Raw genomic sequence first — 22,309 nt, 5'->3', positions numbered from 1 at the left:
GGAATGTTCATCTAATCGCTGAACACAGAGGTTCCATGTCACTGTGCCTAATAACTATTGATGAACATTTCTTATATGAATTTGTCTAACCCCTCTGACCTTTGTTTTTACCACAGAGAATGAAGGATTTACTCAGCTGGCCCAGGCTTCAAATTACTAGGCCACAATAAGGATTTGACTTCTTCCAGTTTATCCTCTAATTCCCTTTCACCATACAGGGTTTACTCTCCACTGCCAACAGCCAATCATTATTGAATTGGGCCCCTTTCAAACAGCCTTTGTAATCCATTTTGGAAGCCATCTGCTAGTGAATTTTTTGTGTCATTTTAAACAGTACTGTTTTATCAGCTGGCTGCTAATGGATTTTATTTACCTTTTCATGCAAAGCTCCTTGCATCTGATTAGCAAAGTGTGGCTGAGCCATTCTTGAACTGCTTGCTTCCATGTTCGCCTCTTTTTTGCACTTCTGAATTGCTGTATTGTGCTGTTGTACTTTTTCCTGACCTTTTTCACCACACAATCTTCTTCAAACTCTTTTTGACCATTCTAAGTTGAATGCTATAGCACTAAACCAATATAGCACTTCAGTGCTACAGCAGCACCACTGAGATGCTTTGGCACCACTGAGATACACGTAGAAGTACTATATTGGTCTAGTACTATAGTGCTCAACTTAGAACATTTTTAAAAGTTTGAGAAAGAACACATGGCAAAAAAGGACAAGGGAAAAGTACAGCGCTATTTGAAATGGCCAGATCACTTCAGAGATAGCTCATTAATGGAATGAAAATCACTGTATGAAACCTCCATCCCTGTATCGCTTATCTTAGAACCAGACCAACAACAGATAACATCCGGTTTAGAATGGTAATGTGAAAGGAGCCTTGCAGTCTGACTGGTGTTGGTAAGACTCTCTGTGACGAAAAAAAAATCAGAACACCTTCCTTTATTTAGCCAACTTGGGTGTAGGAAGGGAATTCTTGAAACCTCACTTGTTAGAGATATTATCAGCTAAACAAATTATTCTCTCATCTTTTGGTAAGTATGAGTTAATACATGAGGCTGTTTCATGGTCACTTCAGGAAAAAAAGAAGAATTTGTCTATGTATAAAAGCAATTTATAGAAAAATAGCTAAGTTGAACAGCAACTACAGCACTTAAGTAAATTAAAAATCAATAAGTGTAAACATATAATCCTCTTTCTAGAAATCTAAACTTACCTGTGTGGCATTAAAGAGACAGGCAGAAACTTCATGTTTCAGTCTATCATGCAGGCTCTGTACATTTCAGGTTTATCAAGTTTATCTTTTTCTCCATCAGATATGCCTATTCTCTAAATCATATCTGTTCTCTTGGACATTTTTCCTCAGACTATTCAAAAGCATGTCTGCCCCCCTTTTTCTTCCCACAAACCACTTTGTGAAAATACACAAAACCAGGAAAGGAAGAATTTAAGCCCCTGTGGCTATCACTGCTTATGTAAACCAGCACTGCATCCTCCTTCATTTTCTGGGTTGCACCTTTACAGCCATTGAACTATGCAGCTTGGAATTCAGAAGGAACTGAGAAAAGAGAAGGAAAGAACTAGCTTTTTCTCTTGACCAGTCTACCTGTAAATGCAGTTTGAGTTCAACACCTGAGCATTCATAGAGTATAAACCCAACACTGACAAAGCAAAGTGGAAATTCTCGCATAGGTACTTGAGTGAATGGCCCTAACACAGCAGGCATCACTATATCCTGGGGCAATGTAGAAACATTGTCTTTCCTGATGATTTGTTAGTTCTTAATTTGTCCATTAACCCTAGAATGTCATCTCATTATTTCTGTCTAGCTCAACCCTTCCAATGTGTTTCCTGAAAACAGAGTAATTGGTGTAATTGCCCCACATTTTCCATAGTGAAAACTGACCCAAAAATTTAGACTGTTTCCCTGCAATAGCTCCATCTTCCTTTACTAATCTTTTTGCCTCTTAAACAAGGCAGGAGTCAAGTCACACATTTAAGACCAACCAATTTTTATTTAGAACGTAAGCTTTCTTGTGCTCTTAAAAACAAAACTTATGTTTAAGAACAAAAGCTTACATTCTAAATAAAAATAAATAAAATTTTAAAAAATAAAATAATAATAATAAAATTAATAAAAAGGTGCAACTTGACTCCTGCTTTGTTCAACTGCTTCAAACCAACACAACTGCCCACTTGGATCTTTTTGCCTCTTAGTTGTCTAAGGCCACGGTCACACTCACCATTAAATCCATCCCTAACCCGTTGCTATTATACCTCGCAGCTTTTTTACAACGAATTTCCTGATCAGACATCCCTCCATCCTTCAGTTCTAAGCAGCGTTGGTCAGAGGTCTCAACTGGACCTCATTTTTTGAGATGGCATTCTGCACGGTACTCGCGCAAACGCAGTACCGTGGGATATCGTGCTTGGTTTGCTTTTGTTTTTTTTAAAGATGCCAGAAACGGTGGGTGATTTACCCCCCCCCCCCCCAATTTAAACACCCGACCAGGGAGGGGAAGCCCAGGAGTTCTCTTTGCAAAGGTGGGTGATCTCCCCCCCCCCCATTTAAACACCTCGCTGGGGTGTTTAAATGGGGGCAGAGCACGGCAACTCTCTTTGCTGTCTCTCCACCTGGCGGGGAGACAGCAAAGGTGGGTCATCTTCCTCCCCCCCTCCCATTTAAACGGGGCAGAGTAAAAGCAGGAATGGGCATCAAACAACGTAGACTGTCACAAAAAAATGAACACCCCACCAGGGTGTTTAAATGGGGGAAAGCACAGGAACTCTCTTTGCCGTCTCTCCGCCTGGTGGGAAGAAGGCAAAGGTGGCCGATCTGCCTCCCCCCCATTTAGGAAAGGTCCCCTGAGCAAGCACCAGTCGTTTTCAACTCTGGGGTGACGCTGCTTTCACAAAGTTTTCACGGCAGACCTTTTACGGGGTGGTTTGCCATTGCCTTCCCCAGTCATTACACTTCCCCCACCCCAGCAAGCTGGGTACATATTTTACCGACCTCAGAAGGTTGGAAGGCTGAGTTAACAATTGCTGGCACAATGATATCATTTGGACTGGACTCTCGCAGGGAAGCGGATGTGCGCTCGCGACGAGTCAGCTACAATGGAGTGTTCAAACATAGAAAGTATGTGCGGGAGTCGTCGGAAGCATTCTTATTCCGGATTTAATGTACTATCAAAAAGGTCCACGTCTCAGTCGTGGCAGTTCAGGACACGAATGAGCCAACAACCATTGCCAGATGCTGATGTTTGGACAACCACATAAAATCCAACATGCATCTGGCTTTCATCCATGCCCATCTCGTCAGTTTATGTGCATCTGAACTCGGCCTAAGATGCCCCCAGTTTCCCTAAGTTTCCTAGTTCTGATGTATTTTTATGATTTCTTTATGTTTATCTTAACATCTTTAGCAATATGCCCATTCTATCTTTTGCCTACATTATTAAACATTTGCTTTATTCTTTGCTGGCTCTTCAAAGCCCTGCTCAAGGCTGCTTATCACAATAATAAAAACAATCCAATTAAAAAAAACTCCTTGACACTGTACCCCTTCTTGTTTACCTACTTCAGGCAAGGCTTCAATTTTTAAAGGGTTTTAAATGATTTCCAAGCATCCTAAAATGCTTTGGCCCTTTTTACCCCTTCTTTCAATGTATTACCTTGTTGCCTAGAAGCTTCCTCTTCGAAAATCAAATATGGTTGTATAGGATTCGGGGGCAAACTGCCAATCACATTAATGCTGAATACCTGACACTGAGATTACCAGAATGAGGTGGGGGTTTCCTAAATGATGTTGCTAGACCAGGGACAAGCTCATCTGAGTTTCTTCCCAGGTTGGCTGTTGTATCTTACACTGTGAACTGTCTTCCAAATATTGGCTGAGATTTTACTAACACAAAGTAGAGAGCAGAAGCTGCAGGAGTATGTGAATGGAGTGCAAGAATCAGAAAGACAGCAGGAACGTATCTGTAGGTCATGATGGACAACAATAACAACAACAGTTCTAAAAGAAAGGCCAGCAGAGATCATTAAAGCAAGGAAGCTAGAAAATAGTGGATAGAAGATGAAGTTAAGGAAAAGGAGGTAGAGGGGAAGATACAGCTGGGATCCACAGATCTGCAGTCTTTCTATAATGGAACCCACTTTTGACAGCAATATAACTCACATGCTACACAGAACTATAGTTGGAAGCAGTACTTATTTTGTAGAAAAAGCCCAGCAGGAGCTCATCTGCGTATTAGGCCACACAACTTGGCCTGGGAGCACGTGGCTGCCACATGGTAGGTTAGGCCAGCCGGAATCCTGGCCAGTCCAGCCAGAGCTTTGTTCCTGTGAGCTCTCGCAGAAAAAAAAGTCCTGGTTGGAAGTCTTAACCAAGTAGACACAGATGGTTATCAAGTCCATATGCACCAATTTTGTGAAAGGATCTTATGCTTCAATAGCTATTACAAAGATTATACAGAATACTGCAGCGTGCTCACACACAGAAATAATGAGGGACATGCCAGTATGAAGAAGGAAGAATACAAGTTTACCTTTTCCCCATGACTGTATTTAAGTATTAGAACCATATATTGTACCTGGAAGATAGTTTCACCGGGGGGGGGGGGGGTTGCTATTTATGCTCTCTCTCTCTCTGGTTGCTTCTCATGGCTGGAACAGACTCTGAATACTCTCTGTCTGCAAGCAAAAAGGTCATTTCAGACACCTATACTTCATTAAAAATCTGTCCTGAGTGGAGGTTTAATAGCTTTCACTCTTTATAATAATAATTTAAAAAATTAAGCTATGTAGCTGCAGGTGTAATTGCTAGAAGTGAAAGCAGCACACTTCAGCATACAAATGAAGTCATGCTTGCCTCAGAACTAAAGAAACTGCAAATATATGCATACATTTTGCATACATTAATTAAAAGTTTCAGAGAACACACCCATCAGCATCTCTGGACATGTCTGTTTTCACATTTTAAAAAAAGTCTGGAGGGGTAGAATTGTCAGCTCCAAGTTGAGAAATACATGTAGATTTTGGAGGAAGAGGATGAGAAAGGTGGGGTCTGAGGAGGAAAGATACTTCAACAGGGTAAAATGCCAGAGTCTACCTTCCAAAGCAGCCATTTTCTCCAGGTGAACTGATGTCTGTTGTCTGGAGATCAGTTGCAATAGTGGAAGATCTCTAACAACTTGAAGTTTATAACCATTTGGAAGTATACAGTGACTCCCCTATAATATAATTCTCCAGACAGAGTGGCCATGGTTCACCTACTCTCCCATTAGCTGAGCTGTCTGTCACTCAAACTCTATTGAGAGCAACCCCCAGCCTCCAGCCCCAAGACAGACAAGGACTGTGCCTCTGCTTCACAGAGGAGAGAAAGCCTTCCCTCAATTGGCTGAGGAAGGGAGAAGGAGGGAAAGAGCCAAAGAAACTGCCAGAAACAGGGAAAGAAATGTCATCCCACAACAGCAGACCAGATACACAAACACACACACAGGGATAGGGAGGGAGGGAGGGAGAATGCGGGGGAGGCAAAGCAAGAGAAAGAGAGAATGAAGTCCTGTGCTTAAGACCAACAACATTATCAGAGAGGCTGTTGGTCTGAAAGGTATCACTAAAGGCCTTTGAAGGAGAACCCATTGGGGCCAATCCTGAGTAGAGATGCCAGTTCCAGGTTGGTGGGAAATTTCTGGAGATTTTGTGGTGGAGTTTGAGAAGATCAGGCTTTGGGGAGAGGAGAAGCCTCAGATGAATATAATCAGGCCTTGAATTCAGCAGGAGCTCACAGGAGCACAGCTCCTGAACCTTTCTGACGGTTCCCCCTCCTCCTTCCCACCTTGTCCATTGAATAGTAGGTGCAGCTGCATAACAATCCCTGGATGAGCTCTACCACCTATTTTTCTACAAAATGATCCCTGAATATAATGCCATAGAGTCCACCCTCCAAAGCAGTTATTTTCTCCAAGGGGAGAGAGATCTGTTGTCTGGAGTTCAGTTGCAATATCAGGAGATCTTCAGGCTCCACCTGGAGGTTGGTTACTCTAGGCCTGGCTGCTTGCTACTGTTCAGCAGCAGTTCCCCTATGACAGCCAATGTGGCATAGGAATTCAGGCTTCAGAGCAGGGTCTGCCAGACCAGGTTCTTGTTGTAGAAGCTGACTAGTTAATTTTGGACCAGTCATAGACTTGCAGCCTAACCTACCTCACAGGGTTGTTGTTCAGATCAAAGGGGGGAAAGGAGAATGATGTAAGCTGCTTTGGTCCCACTCGCACACACTGTGGAGAAAGACTGTGCTTTCCTAGGTAGAGATTGCAGGAAGGGAGAGGAGATGGAAAGTCAGAGGGGCAAATAAAGGGAAGGAGACAGAGTTGCCAACTCCAGGTTAGGAAATTCCTGGAGATTTGAGGAGTGGAACCTGGAAAGGGTGGGATTTGAGGAAGGATGGGGCCTCAGACAGATACAATGTCATACATTCCACTCTCCAAACCATTCATTTCCTCCTGGGGAGCCACTACATGCTATGAAATTGCAGCTAATTCTTTGATATTTGAACCCTATGTACACAAGTAAGCAAAACAAAGGTTCTTGCTTCTCAGGAAAATCATTTTTTTATTTTTTATTACATTCAGGTTTCTTTTTATTCCACCCAATCCCAAGAACATACAAACCATAGTATATGCTTTCAATACCACCCATCTACTTTGTAACTAAAGTGAATTCTATACTCACCATTTGGGGCCTCTCCCATTTATTTCAGGAGAATAATGTGGCTATAAATATGTAAAGTTTGGAATTCTGATTATTCCTTGCTGTGCTTTTCTAAATGCAATTAAATAAGCAATTGTAACACAAGGTGTTCAGCAGGAAGATTATCTTCTCAAATGTCAACTGAAGAACATTCCCAAGGTGGTAAAGCAAAAAAAAAATTAAAAAGCCCCACACTCTTGCTTTTCTTCTTTAACTGCTTTCAAAATATTTTTTTCTTTTCTAATGCCTAAATCCTAATTATCTGCACAAAGCCTAAATAGACAAGCCTTAAAATTTCCAGTAGAGTAGTCATGTTATTCTCTTACTTTAAAAGCAAAAAAGGAAGTCCTGTAACAACTTAAAGACTAGAAATACTAATTCTAAACATGGTTATACCTTCTAGGCTCATTTACTTTAAGGGCATAACGCTATTTAGGATTCCATTGTTACTGCAGCAGAACACATTCTGAACTAGAGACCACTTAATGAGAGGTCGCAAACACAATATCCATTAGTCATATACTTCAATTTAAAAATAGTTTTTAATATCATTACAGAAATTGTTGAAATACAGATACATCATACCTGCTAGAATTGCACCATGTGCTGTCACTGACAAGTAGCCATATTCCATACTGGTAAATGAAAGTTCCATTCTGGGAGCAGATTCCCTCTTCGTTACTATAGAAGATCCACATGCAGGCATGCAAACACACACACTTTCCCATTATAAGGATTCTTAAAGGATTATGAAGAGGAAAGTCCTGTGTTTTCAGAGTTATGTTCTTGTTACCACACCCAACTATGTCAAGCTCTTCAAATATATGAAGGATTAATTTCCACCTTTTCTTCTTTGTCTCACCTCAGGGGTGGGGAACTTCCATCCCGAGGGCCATATGAGGCCCTTAAGGTCACTCGGTGTGGCCCTCGGGGATTGCTAGGCCGAACCGAGCCATGTGACAGCCTCCCTGGGGCCTGGCTGACCAGTGAGGATTGTGGGGCTCAGCTGTGCTGTGCAGCAGCCTCCCCAGGGCCAGGCAGGGATCACAGGGCCCAGATGTACTGTGCAGCAGCCTGGCAGGGGCCTGGCTGGCCAGCCAGAATTGCTGCAGGGCCTGGAAAAGTTACTGTCACAGTTCAGGTAAGTTTCCTCCTCATTTCTTTATTTCTCTTTCTTTCCATTTCCCCCCCCCCCATTTCTTTGTTCCCCTTTATTCCCATTTCTTTATTTATTGATTATCCCAGATGGTGTGGCTTAATATGCTAATGAGTGTGGGACCTAATATGCTAACATTAGAGGATGTGGTCTAATATGCTACTGAGTTCCTGCTGGGCTTTTTCTACAAAAAAAGCCCTGGACCTATGCATTTGCCTAGGGTGGCAGGCCGTGTGTGTGTCTGCGCGCCAGATTAGGCTCTCCCCACATGACTTCAAATAAAAAAAACAATTATTTGCATTAATTTTGCTGGTCTGAAACATTCTCCCTTGGCAGAGCACTGTTTTTTAAGTTGATAATTTTGTATGGCCCACGAGTGATGTTATAAATATCCATATGGCCCTTGGCAGAAAAAAGGTTCCCTACCCCTGTCTTACATACAACACAATTCTAAGCAATTACTTTTCTAATCCCATTAACTCCAGTGGCCTTAGAAGGTTGCAGCTCTGTTTAGGAGGCCACTGTTAGGCTGAGGTCAGATGAGCACTTTGATCTGAAGTCATCGCTGTTCCTTTCTAGATTTAAAGCTTTAAATCTGGAAGAGAACAATTGGCTGTTGTCTGCTTCCCTCTTTCGCTCTCTTGCTTCCTTCTGCATAACAGCTTGCTCAATCACAGAGGAGCTACAGAGCAAAACCTCTGCTTTCTCCACTGACTAAGGCTCTTCCCCTGGGGAGGAAGTGGGGGGAGGGAGAGCTTACTTTGCCAGGCTTACTCAATCACACAGCAAAGCTACTGAGCCAAGCCTCTCTTCCTTTTATTTGTTGAGGCTCCTCCCCCTCCTGGTCCCCTGAGAAAGTTAGGAAAGAGCCAGAGCTTCCTTTGCCCAGTTCCCTAGATCCCATGGCAGAGATACAAAGAAAGCACCTTTAAGACCAAGTGCTAATGTTTTAAGCATGCTTTATTTTAACTTTCCTTTTAAAAAAATAATTAATTGTGTTTGTATCCTTTATAAAGTTTATATCTCTGCCGCCTGGCATTACATTTTATGGCACACATGGCCTGGCCTGACAAGGTCTCATTTATGTCCGATCCAGCCCTCATAACAGCCCTGTTTTAGATGATATCTTACACTATAATTGTATTCCCTTTATTTGTTATGACTTGGATTTTTATTAATTGTTTGCTGGTCTAAAATAAGTTCATTCATTCATTCATTCATTCATTCATTCATTCAGGGTACAAATAAGAATAAAACAACTTTTCCAATTAATAACAGTTTACACTGATGGTGACAGTTGGCTCCAGAGAGGCCACAAGAAAATTCTATAGACAAGTTACAACAGAATTAATCAATACAGATTCAAGTGAGGTGCTTAATTTAGACTATCCAAATATACACAAGGGTTTTTCTTCTCTCTCTTTGGTCGTGTTTCTCTCTCCATCTGAATAAGAGTGAAATCTGGTTTGTATTCTCACTGCTTACCCTATTCTATTTTAAGAATGCACAAATTTTGAGGCAGCATACCAACAGAAGGCTAACAAAGACCAACAGACCTGGTTGTGTTGTGGAACTCATTGCTGTTGACGAAGATATGACAAAAAGAGATCAGATTCGGAGAGTGTTGATTCCAGTGGGTTCACCCAATTGATGATGACCTGGAATTTCAATCTAATAAACAAAAAGGAAAAGACAGTATGTACACAGGTATTTTACATAAAAGCACAAATTGTCCTGTGGCAAAAGCTGTGATTTTTTTTTTTTTTTGCCAGTGTCAGGGTATAGTCGTAAGAATGCAACCACCCACCCACCCCTACTGGATCAGTCCATGAGCCTGTTTCACACAGTGATAAGGGTTGCCCACCTAAAGGTGGGGCCTGAGCTACCAAAACTATTGGTTGGTATTCAGACTACAGAGGTCTGCTCCCCTGGAGAAAAATGCCTGCTTTAAAGGGATGGATTGTCTAGCATTATACTCTATTGAGGTTTCTCCCCTTCCCAAACCTCAGCCTTCACAGGCTCCACCCCTAATCTCCAGGAATTTCCCAACCTGGAGCTGATGACCCTACATAGCACTCATAGTACACTGGATGGCCAAAAACAGGGCACAAAGCGCAAGGTCTTTCCTATTGCCTCTAAATGTGGAAGTTCCTTTAGTCACCATAGAGAGTAGCTACTGACCAGCATATTCCCTCTATGAATCTGTCGAAGCCTTTTTTAAAGCCATCTGTGCTGGTGGCCATCACTATTTCTCCAGGCACTATAATACTGAGTTGGATCCAGACTAATTTTTCTGCTAATGGAAGGAGTGGAGTAATTTTCTCCAATTTGCCTCTCATGCAATGAGGGTCCCCTGTGGCCCAGGAACAGCATTTTGTTCAGTGGGCTGCAGTAGGAAGGGGAAAACAGGAATGTTCTTTTCCACAGACAAAAACACCTTACAGTAGCAGATAATTTACGGGCAGGAAATCTATTCCCTTCCCAATAATTTAGGAAAAGTCAAATTGTGGAAACTGAGGATAACATTTAGCATCCACTTTACACCATAGGTAATGGAAGTGAGGGATGGTGAAGAGATGTGCAAAGGAACATAAGAGAAGCCATGTTGGATCAGGCCCATGGCCCATCTACTCCAACACTCTGTTTCACACAATAGTAAAAAAACCCAAATCCTCCATTTTCCACTCAGAGGCACCTCCTCCATTTTTCACTTAGTCACACACTCAGGCACTAGTTACACATGTAAGGCAAGGCAAAATCTGGTCCGAAGAAAACATACACATATACTAAAAGTACTCAGAGAATTTCTGAACAAAAGTCAAATAATCTTTTTACCTTTTGAAGTCTAAATAGTATAGGATCTAGAATGCCTCAAAGACCACCTGTAATGTAATCCTTCCCAAATGGAGTACTGAGGTAATCCATAGAAGTCCTTTTTTCTCTGCCCTCCACCTTAGGGTGGCCAGCTTCAGGTTAGGAAATACCTGGGAAATTATGGGATTGAAGCCTGAGAAAGGCAGGGTTTGGAGAGGGGAGGGATTTCTGGAGAACAGCTGGAATACCAGGAGATCTCCAGCGACTACCAGGAGGTTGGAAACTCTACTCCACCCTCAGAGATTCAATGGATGGCTAACAAAATGAGTGCCTTCCTTAAAGTGGCAAGATGGTTGCAGAATACCTTGTTTGTTCCCTTCTTGATAGTGATTTTACAGTTGATAATGAAGGTTTTTATACCACCCTTTCCTCTACCTGAAGGAGTTTCAAAGTGGCTGACAATCGCATTCCCTTCCTTTCCTCACAACAGATACCTAGGTGGGGCTGAGAGACATTTGAGAGAACTGTGACTGGCCCAAGTTTACTCAGTAGGCTTCATGTGGAGGAGTAAGGAATCAAACCCTCTTCTCCAGATTACAGTCCAGTACTCTTAACCACTACACTATGCTGCTGTTCTGTTTCAGCAGACCTTTGGCATTTCAGCAGACCTTTGGCATTTAAGAGGATTAAGAAGATATAAGAAGATATTGGATTTATATCCCGCCCTCCACTCCAAAGAGCCTCAGAGCAGCTCACAATCTCCTTTACCTTCCTCCCCCACAACAGACACCCTGTGAGGTGGGTAGGGCTGGAGAGGGCTCTCACAGCAGCTGCCCTTTCAAGGACAGCCTCTGCCAGGGCTATGGCTGACCCAAGGCCATGCTAGCAGGTGCAAGTGGAGGAGTGGGGAATCAAACCCGGTTCTCCCAGATAAGAGTCCGCACACTTAACCACTACACCAAACTGGCTCTCCCATTAACACTGGGCTGCTCCCATCAACCAAGGCTTGATTTTTGGTTTGGGTATTTTTATCTGCTGTTCTGTGCAGCCTCTATGCATGTGCATGTTGCCTTATTTTTAATGTGTTGTCTTATTTTTAATGCTTGTGGTGAGCAACTCTGGGATTAAAGGACAGAGTGAAAATGTTTTAAAAATTAATGCAATGTAAATATTGCAAGCATTGCAAGGCAAATAAGAATTCCATGAAACCCTTCTGTTTGCTTCTCCCTGGCTGGATTCGGAAGAACAGCTTGCAGCGGCCACCTCTTGGCTTTAAAAAGCCAGCACAGTTTGAGATGCCCAGCCATGAGCAGACGGCACACATCTGGCTGTGCACAACTGGAGGAGTGGTCACACCACTCATGTGCTTAAAAGACACTTGCATGGCACACCCCAGCCATTCAGACAGTCCAGGAACACACCATGCAAGTGCTTCAGAGGTTTCCACCAGGAAATACCCAGAGGCTTTTTGAGGTGGAGTTGAGCTGGTCAGAGATGAGGTGGGTGTGTTTGCGGCTCAGGGCCCAGATGTACATGTGTAAATGCGCCTTTTAAATGTGGGGGTGGCTGTGTCGGGCCAAATTGTCCATCTGAATGCAGCCCCTGAGCCTTTCATGTTTTGAAAACTCAGTCCCTACTGGGATTTACTATAAAACTAATTGTATTTATCAGCTTGGAAGGTGACCTCTGTTAGGTTAGGGCTGCCAACTCCAGCTTGAGAAACTCCTGGAGATTTAGGCATGATTCCTTGAGAGGTCTGAATTTCAGGAAGGGAAGGAACCTAACTAGAATGTCATTCCACAGAGTCTACACTACAAAACTTCTATTTTCTCCAGGGGAATCGATCTCTGTAGTCTGTAGATCAGTTATAATTTTGGGGCATTCCAGGCAGGTAGCAACCCTAATTAGGGATCTTTTTCCTTCCAATTCTTCAGTCCCATCCACGCTAAAATATGTACTAGAAATCTTTGCTGTTAGATTCAAGTGTTGTTATCATTCATGTGGTCATTTTTTGCAACTGGCATCCTGATTAACAGTTCTTTTGCACTTGTAATCTAGCTTGAATCCCAGTAAGAAAGGTAGACTATAAATGAAAATAATTAAATACATTAATTCACTTGGAATCTTACTAGACGTTGCACACAAGTGTTAGAAATTCTTTGCACTGTTAGCCATATGTTTTGCAAAATTATAACTGGAACCATTTCAAAAGACATATCATTCTCCCGATCATTCAAAGAGCATAGAACTTCTTTATAAATCAAATTTGGGGGCATATTTCAAATGACACTGAATAATATTTTCATGGGATTCTATCATGGCTTATTCTGCAACCATACAAAGACTTTTTAGTTGATCTCATTGTATAATATTTACTTTTCAAAAGCTTCTTACAATTTGTATGCTTTACATAATATAATATTTTTCTTGCAAAAGTCACATAGAACTCAATCAAGAACAAATTACTAAAAATTATTCACTCGTTTACAATTTATGCAGCCAACTTTTCAGCCCATTCCTGTAACTGCACCTTTAACAGCAGTGAAATTTCAAAGAATCAGCTGATTAAGTTTTTCATGTCTTAGAAATAAAAACTATCTTCAGCAAATTATTATAGCTAAAGTCACAGTTAAAGGTACAATAACAGGGACTGATGAAGAACAGAGATGTGACATTTTATTTATTTATTATTTATTTATTTATTACTTTAAATTTCTATCCCGCCCTCTCCGCAAGCGGACTCAGGGCGGCTAACAACATTCATGTTTACAATTTAACCAATAAAAAAGCTGCAGTTTAAAATGATTTAAAAACATTTCATTTCATGGTGCTGTATCACTACAAAATATAGTATAAGTGGTGATCATGGTACTCTAGAATGATGTAGGGTGGCAGCTCTCAGAACCTTTCAGTGGCATCCTAAGCAGAGTGTTTAGAAGGGGTAACTCCACTTCAGATATTTTGAGAGGAAATGGAAATATATGCAGTACTTACTTTCTGATGAAATCTAAACTTATCATACTATTGTAGACACTCTGGAGGTGTCATATATGATTTATAATTTAGGCTAGCATAGGAAATTGTTCTGCCTGAAATGTAGTAATATTGTTTTCTTGGTTTTCAAACGGCAAAACTGCAATTATACTCAGTACCAGAAAACCAGCTGCAAACTGCTGAACCCAAGATGCTATCTTAACTATCTGAAGAAAAAAACCCCCTGCAAATCTTGAACAATTATTAGGAAATATAAGAAAATATAATATTAGGACAGAAACAGTCTCGGATAGTTACAATAAGACTAGCAGCATATTTAGGTACTGACTTTATTTCAAACACGGAATCACTTGATACTATGTTATCACATACTTCACAGCATATTGTGGTTAAAATTAGTCAAGTTTAACCAAGAAGCATAGCCATGAAAATATCATCTACATGTCTGACAGAATACATTATTGTTCTGTAAAGATATAGATTGTTTTGTGCCAAAAATCTTCATACTACATACTCAGTGTGAGCAGAACTTTGTTTTAGGGACATTTACCTCATTCCAAAAGAGAAAATATTTAACAAGTGCTGTGTCCAATGTTTTAGTTTTGCCAATTTCCAGGTGGTGGCTGGAGACCTCCCACTATTACAACTTTTTCTCCAGGTGACAGAGATGAATTCAGCTGGGAAAAAATGGCTGCTTTGGAAGTTGGATGTATGCTATTAAATTCCACTGAAGTCCTTCCCCTCCCCAGCCCCACCCTCTTCAGGCTCCACCCCCAGAATCACCAGGTATTTCCCACACTGGAGTTGGTAACACTAAAGATTCCAACATCTGTTGGAAAAAAATGTCAATTTTTCCAGTTTTCTTCCAGGCCTTCACATCTCTAGCTGAGAAATTCGCAACATAATATACAATGCCTAACCTATTCAAAAAAACACATTTAACTCAACTTAAAATTAAAGATGGTACAAGGGAGGAGAGAGGATGTGATTACTAACCTTAGTACATATCTAATTTGGTTGGGGGAGGGTCGTCCCATCCCCATTCCCAGGCTCCTTATCCACAAACCCAGAAAACAAAATCTGAATTCTTTCTGAATGTATTTTTCAGGACCCACTAAAAGCAAACCTTGTATTTCTATGTGTTAATGCAGAGGAGCACATTCTGTTTCATTTATAAATTCTGGTTTAAACATACTCTGTTTAGCTTGCTTGGAAAGAAGCAAATGACATGCCAATGCAGTCTCTTGGTAGGTTTTACAAACAGTTTAATTAACAAGCAAAGCAGCTGAAGCCCATGGTTCTGCACTAGCAATTTCAGCACCTGCAAAGCACCATAGATGGGCATGAAAAATAACCCACCTTTCCCACATTTGTTGCTTATGGTTATTATTTTATTACACAAGTTTATTTTCTTATTATATTTCTTATATCCTCCTATTTCTGCTGGGTCCAGTGGGAAACACATTTGCCAACTGCAACTTTCCCCCTCTGCAGCTGGGAAGAAATTCACAGGGATTCTACCACCCTAAATAGAAGGGACCCTCGCTGTCAGGAACATTAGGAGAAAGGGTCCCCATTTGACAAATTTCTCTCTTCCAGAAACAGCACGGTGAGGAAGACAGCAACCTCCAAAAGCAACTAACAGGCAAATATATAAAACAGAAATTCTCAAATTATTCTTCTGTTCATTTCTGAAGTAGAAAGTGGAGTCTATTTTTTGTTTTTTAAAAATGAGGTGCCTGGACAAGACAAACCCTACCCCCCTCTATACCTTACTCAGAGGCTTAGTGCCCATTGCCTGTGGCCTCTTCCTGTCTGGTGATGGCCTCAGTTGGAGCACTGGGGGGTGAGGTAGGGCAGGAAGGGGGGGATCAGTATCTTCTCACCAAGGGTAGGCCCACCTCAGCATTCCTGTTTGTGGCTGGCACGGCCACTGCAACATGCGGTGGCAGGGAAGGCCAATTGGACCTAGGCCTTACTCCCTATCTCCTGTGTGGTCAGTCTTCAAGTTTTGGAACCAAGCAGTCTGCACCTCATCCTTTTTTCATACCATTTCCTGCTTTAGAAATTGCTTGTTTTTCTGTTCACACTGAGTCACAATCCAGTTTTAAAATCCAATGGTAGCAAACGTCAGTGATGTCATCAATGCTGCCATCACATTGCCTTTTACCTTTTTATTTAAATTACACACGCACACTTTTTATTTGTGTAGGCACACTAGTAATACTGTACCTTAGCACTAAACAGAATGAACACCCAACACGTCACTTGTTTTAAAAATAGGCTTCCCAATCCCCAGGTCCCAGAGGGGGATCCCCCAGTTTTACAGGCTTCCCCCCTCCCCCAGCCAGCTGGCCAGTGGGGGAAGCCCCTCCCCCATAGCCATCATGCACCTCCATGAACGATTCCCATAGGGAATGATGGGGAATTGATCCGCGGGTATCAGGGGCTCTGGGGGGGGGCTGCTTTTTGAGATATAGGCACCAAATTTTCAGTATAGCATCTAGTGCCTCTTCCCAAAATACCTCCCAAGTTTCAAAAAGATTGAACCAGGGGGTACAATTCTATGAGCCCCAAAAGAAGGTGCCCCTATCCATTATTTCCTATGGAAGGAAGGCATTTAAAAAGATGTGCAGTCCCTTTAAATGTGATGGCCAGAACTCCCTTGAAGTTCAATTATGCTTGTCACACCCTTGCTTTTGGCTCCGCCCCAATGTCTCCTGGCTCCACCCCCAAAATCCCCAGATATTTCTTGAATTGGACTTGGCAACCCTATTTAAAAAAGACTACTACAACATGGCTACATATCATGTGTTATCGTGCACCATTCTAAGTAACACACTGATGAAAGTCCATTGAAATAAACACAAAAGAACATCCCAAAAAATCTACAGCAAAATAATGTGAAATTGTTTTCCCTACTGCCACCTACTGAAAATTGCATATCACTCCAAGCGAAGGGTAACTGCATATCACTCCAAGTAAAGGTAGCCCAGGATGAAAGACAGGATAAACCAAAAGATAAAACCAAAGACAGGAAAAGACAAGGGAGGGACACAAAAATTGTGTGCTGCTGGAGAAATTAGCAAACTGGCAGTAAAGTAGGAATTTTTTGCAAGTGAAGGGATGATTTGACGAGGCTCTCAGTGGCAAAATTCACACACACAATAATCAAGTACAAGAGAAATAATACCGAGTAAAATATTTTAAAATAATTTTTGATTCTAACTTCAGCTTAAGGCAATAACCATATAAGCAGTACTAGATAGACAGACTTGGAGATTCGGGCTCAGGGTTTACAGGAAAATAATCAAACTAATCCAGACTCAGAATAATAATAATAAAAATTGTTAAGGGGTCAGTGGTTGCTTTTAATCACATGTATGATTATCTAAAACTAAAAGCACTTAGCTAACATTAACACATTATCAAATATCTTCATTATAACTAAAAACTCTCTCTCTCTCTGTGTCTGTGTACCATGTGTCAGAGGGGGGGAAACAAGATGAAAAAGATAGAAGGGGGCATGGATACAAAGTAGGATATTCAAGGGGGACATAGATCACTGCTGTGAAGAATAACAATTCAAACATTTCACACATGGAATGAAGCTGACTCGCAACTAGTTAAAAAATAAAATTGTCCTACAAGTGCTCTGAAAAGAACGCAAATAAAGAAAGAAAGACACTCCAACATTGACCTGATATGGAGAAAATGAGTTGCAGTATGAAAAATTAGGAACACTTTAACACAATTATATATCCAAGGTAAAGTACATATGTGAAAGGGGCCTAAGAAGGATGCTGATAAACTGAAATATGCCCAGAGGAGGGCAACAAAGATGGTGAGTAGGGATGTGCAAAAAAAAAATAAATCGGAAATACACGGATTCGGAAGTACACGGGGAAAAAAAATTCGGATTCCCCCTGTACTTCTGAATGCCGTATTCAGAATAGCCGCATATACGGTAATACGCGGCTATTTCCGAATATACGGCCCTATTATACCCTATGGGCCATTGAAATCAATGGCAAATAGGGTATATTTGAAGCCGCCTGGAGGAGGGGGGGTTGAGGGAGAGCCCCCAAATTTGCAGGGGACCTGCAGGGGACTCTCCCCTACAACCCCCCCAAGTCCCAAAAAGATTGGGCCAGGGGGTCCAATTCCTGGGGCACCCAAAGCCAAACCTAACTTCACACCAGAGAATCTCTATAGGCCCCAAAAGCACTACATCCCTCTATCTAATCTATGAACCCTGCAGGCCTGGCACCAATAAAAACCCAGTTGCCAATGTCGTGGCAGTACAAAACACAATCTGCTCAAGGTCTGCTCTGCAGACCGGGCTGCAGCAAACCCAGATGCCAACTCTCCAGCCCTGCCCCAAACAACACGGGGAGAGCTGGCAAACCACAAAAAGCCTGCTGCCTCTGGGTCTCTCACCCAGGTGCCAGCTTCCCTGCCTCAAACAACACAATCTACAGGTGCCAGCTCTCCAGCCCTGCCCCAAACAACACAAGGAGAGCTGGCAAACCACAAAAAGTCTGCTGCCTCTGGGTCTTTCACCCAGGTGCCAGCTTCCCTGCCCCAAACAACACAATCTACAGGTGCCAGCTCTCCAGCCCTGCCCCAAACAACACGGGGAGAGCTGGCAAACCACAAAAAGCCTGCTGCCTCTGGGTCTCTCACCCAGGTGCCAGCTTCCCTGCCCCCAAACAACACAATCTAAACAAAACCAGAGAATCACAAGAGGCCAAGCAAACCAACTCAAGATTTTAAAAAACCAAAACAAAACCAGAGAATCACAAGAGGCCAAGCAAACCAACTCAAGATTTTAAAAAGTGGCCTTTCACCAATAAGAAAACTCAGGCCAAATCAGTCAACAACAACACCCCCACCCCTAAAACCAGAACCAGAAAAGGGGGACAAAACAATGAAAATTAGGCCAAACAGCACCCCCCCCCAAATAACCTGAAGATAAAAGTAACACAGCAGCAACACAACACACAGCAGCAACAAATCAAACAATGAAACAGTAAAAAACTCAACTTTTAATAATACAGGAACTCCCCCCCCCCCAAAAAAAAAACCCTTCACCCTAACCCCAAGAAATCCAAGCCACCCAAATCAGGAGAAGTAAAAGGACACTGCACTTTAAAAAGTCCTCTCACTAAATTAAGATATGGGCAAATTAGCAAAACCACCCCACCCCAGGCCCCTCCCCACCCCCAGCAGAACCTAACCTCAACCCCAAATAGGCTACCCTACCCACCCAGCACTCACCCACCCAAATCTGAACAAGTAAAGGGACTCTAGTCCTTTTACCAACAAAAACTAAAACAAGAACCCCAAAATTGTCTTACCTTGTCTTCTCTGAGTCCAGGGAGGTCTCTGGTAAGGCAGTGAGAGAGCAGCAGGCAGGAGCTGAAGCCAAGGGCCAGCCACCAGCAGCAGCACAATCTCTCTCACACCAACCCACACCACATACACACCAACACAGCAATGGAGGAGTCCAGCAGGAAGACTCCTTAAAAAGGTTCTCTGGCCCTACATAGAGCAATTTCAAAAAATAGCACTGCTCTCTCTGATTGGCCAGAGAACATTGCTTACTTGGATACCCAAGTAAGCAAAAGATCAAAATAACAATGTAGCTGATGGCTGGGCCATCAGCTACACAGTACACATCAACAGCCCTGCAAAGCATGCATTTGCAATGCATTTTGCAAATGCATGCTTTGGATTGGCTCCTGGGGCTCCTCTTCCCCCTCCCCCCCCTCCCTGATCCCAGGGAGGCAGGCTATAGGAGACTAAGGAGAGGCGGGAAGCTAAGCAAGCAGCTCCATTGAGGCTGCAAAAGCCACTTCCCGCCTTTTCTATGGGATTTTACATTGACAGCCGCCTTTTGACAGCCGTACCGTATTCTCCCGAATAGCAGTTCGGGAGAATACGGCGGCCGCGTTCGGGAGCCGCATAATGGGCGGCAATGGCATTCGGCTGCGGCCAGTTACGAATACAGCCGAATCAGCGTTGATTCGGCTGTATTTTCAGCTCGGCCGAGCCGAATGCACATCCCTAATGGTGAGGGGTCCACAGACCAAGTTCTATGAGGAAAGACTGAGATAACTGAGTGTGTTTAGCCTTGAGATGGCTAAGAGATGATATTATAGGCATCCTCAAGTAGTTGAAGGGCTGTCATATAGAAGATAAGTGAAGTTGTTTTCTGTTGCCCTCAAGGCTGGACAAGAGCCAAGAGGTTGAAATGGAATCAAAAGAGTTTTAGGCTAAACATTAGGAAGATGTTTCTAACAGAGTGGTTCCTCAGTGGAACAGGCTTCTTTGGGAAGTGGTGGCTCCTTCTTTGAAGGTCTTTAAGAAGAGGCAAGATGGCCATCTGACAGCAATGCTGATCTATGACTACTCACTATGAATTTAGGCAGATTGTGAGGGGGGGGGTAGGAAGGGATGAAACAGTGCTCAGCTCTTGTGACCCCTTCTTGTATGCCCAGGGTCATACCAATCACCACTTTGTGATCAAGAAGGAATTTCCCTCCAGGCACCTAGGGATCATGGAGGTTTTTTGCCTTCCTCAGGGCATAAAACAGGGGTCACTGGGATAGTGGGGGGTAGTTTTGAGTTTCCTGCCTTCCACAGGGTGGGGGGGGGGGTTGGACTACATGAGCCTTGACTTAGAATCTTACACAGTGAAATCAAAAAGAAATAAAAACAAAAAATGTCTTCAGTCTTCAGTTCATGTGCAATGGGTGAGAAATACACAAACCTGGAAATATGCAAGATTAATCCTTCTCATGAATAAACTCCAGTTTGTTCATAACATCTGAATACAGCCTCAAATAAGAAAGATGGCATCAGTTATGAATTACAAATGGAATAAGGAAGAGAAGGTTGTGAAATATCAAATAAGCAAATAGACATGCAAGTAGAAATTAAAAGAGGATGGCATCCTAAGAGAAAGATATCTGGACATTAATTAAGGTAACAAATGGAGGTGTTCAGCTACTTAGCACTTCTTGAAGGCCTACAACTTCAAAGTTAATTAAAAGATTAGAATATTTTTTAAAAAACAGCAGAATTCTCACAGAGTATTATGCCTTCTGCCTATCAGAAAAACCTTGTTAGCTCTAAGCGAGACACCTTTATTACAGTACAGAGAATCTGTCGTTAAACTACTTTTAGCAACAGAAGCTGCAATGAAGCTTAAGAATACATCACAGAAAATGTACTGAAAGGGCAAAGGTTTGTTTTTCATTTTTCTTTTCCCATTTTTCATTTTACAGAAACATCACCTCTCAAACAAGATATAGCCAAACATCTCATTATTTAGTGAATCCATCATAGAAAACAAAGTCAACTATCTGAACCATGAACTCTCATATTTTCTGAAAAACATGCTCAAATCTGTCATCCTTAATAATAATAATAATAAATTTTTATTTATACCCCGCCCTCCCCGCCGAGGCAGGCTCAGGGCAGCTTACAGGACATGGTACATACCATGATACAACAACAATAAAATCAAACAACAATATAAAACTGTTCATACATTAATTAAATTACATAAATAGTCTAAAATCCAGTAAAACTTAATGGTGCTACAAACTCAGTATATATAAAGATGGCTTGATGTTACTACTAAGTTCAACTTAAAAGGCTAGTTGAAAGAGGGCGGTTTTACAAGCCCTACGGAACTGGTTAAAATCCCGCAGGGCCCGCACCTCCTCTGGCAGCTGGTTCCACCATTGGGGTGCCATTATCGAAAAGGCCTGCTCCCTAGTTGTTTTTAATGTAGCCTCCTTTGGCCCAGGGATTTTCAGAAGATTTTGTGAACTAGATATCAGTGCTCTCTGGGAAACATATGGAGAGAGACGGTCCCTAAGGTAGACAGGTCCTCGGCCATATAGGGCTTTAAAGGTAAAAACCAGCACCTTGTAATGGACTCGGTATGCAATTGGCAGCCAGTGCAGTTCCCGCAGCCTAGGCCGTATTTGTTCCCACCGAGGTAGTCCCATTAACAGTCTGGCTGCTGCATTCTGCACTAGCTGCAGTTTCCGAGTTCGGTATAGGGGCAGCCCCATGTAGAGGGCATTACAGTAGTCTAACCTCGAGGTGACGGTTGTGTGGATCACTGTTGCCAGGTCGCCGTGTTCCAGGGAGGGAGCCAACAAATAATATTTTACAACAAATATTTTGCAAGAAATAATATTTTACAACAAAGCTGACGCACACTGGGACAAAAAAATTCCAAGTTCAAGAGAGTGATTAACACATGGATTTGTTTCTTACTTGAATGAATGAACTTTTTATTACGGTCATAGACCAATATAAAAATTATAACACATCATGTAAAACCCCACCTAAAATACATAAAATACAATAAAATACTTAAAACTTTTCCGCACTTATACAGGTCGGGGATAACTAAAATATAATTTAACCAATTTTAAAATCCAGAATCAGTTCAAATTAATATAAAATCCTTTAAATCCGAATATATAAAATCGTTTTTAACCTAAAATTCAAACAGATCACACAAAACCTACCATTTCTTGTTTCTTAGTATGGAACTTCACCAG

At 42.1% G+C, this 22,309-nt stretch overlaps 1 protein-coding gene across 1 annotated transcript in view; it reads right to left on the bottom strand.

Annotated features, from left to right (window-relative positions):
* The window catches only part of HDAC9 (histone deacetylase 9), a 689,984-nt gene that overhangs the window by 636,683 nt on the left and 30,992 nt on the right, over positions 1–22,309 (bottom strand). Inside the window, exon 2 of the mRNA XM_060248614.1 lies at positions 9,470–9,584. Within this exon, the coding sequence (XP_060104597.1) occupies positions 9,470–9,491 (22 nt within the window). The 5' untranslated portion in view covers positions 9,492–9,584. The remainder of the gene's footprint in view (positions 1–9,469; positions 9,585–22,309) is intronic.

This window comes from Heteronotia binoei, chromosome 10 (assembly GCF_032191835.1).
Source record: "Heteronotia binoei isolate CCM8104 ecotype False Entrance Well chromosome 10, APGP_CSIRO_Hbin_v1, whole genome shotgun sequence".
Taxonomy (NCBI): domain Eukaryota; kingdom Metazoa; phylum Chordata; class Lepidosauria; order Squamata; family Gekkonidae; genus Heteronotia; species Heteronotia binoei.
Note: the sequence above shows the minus strand (reverse complement) of the source record. Positions and strands in the feature narration are given on the sequence as shown.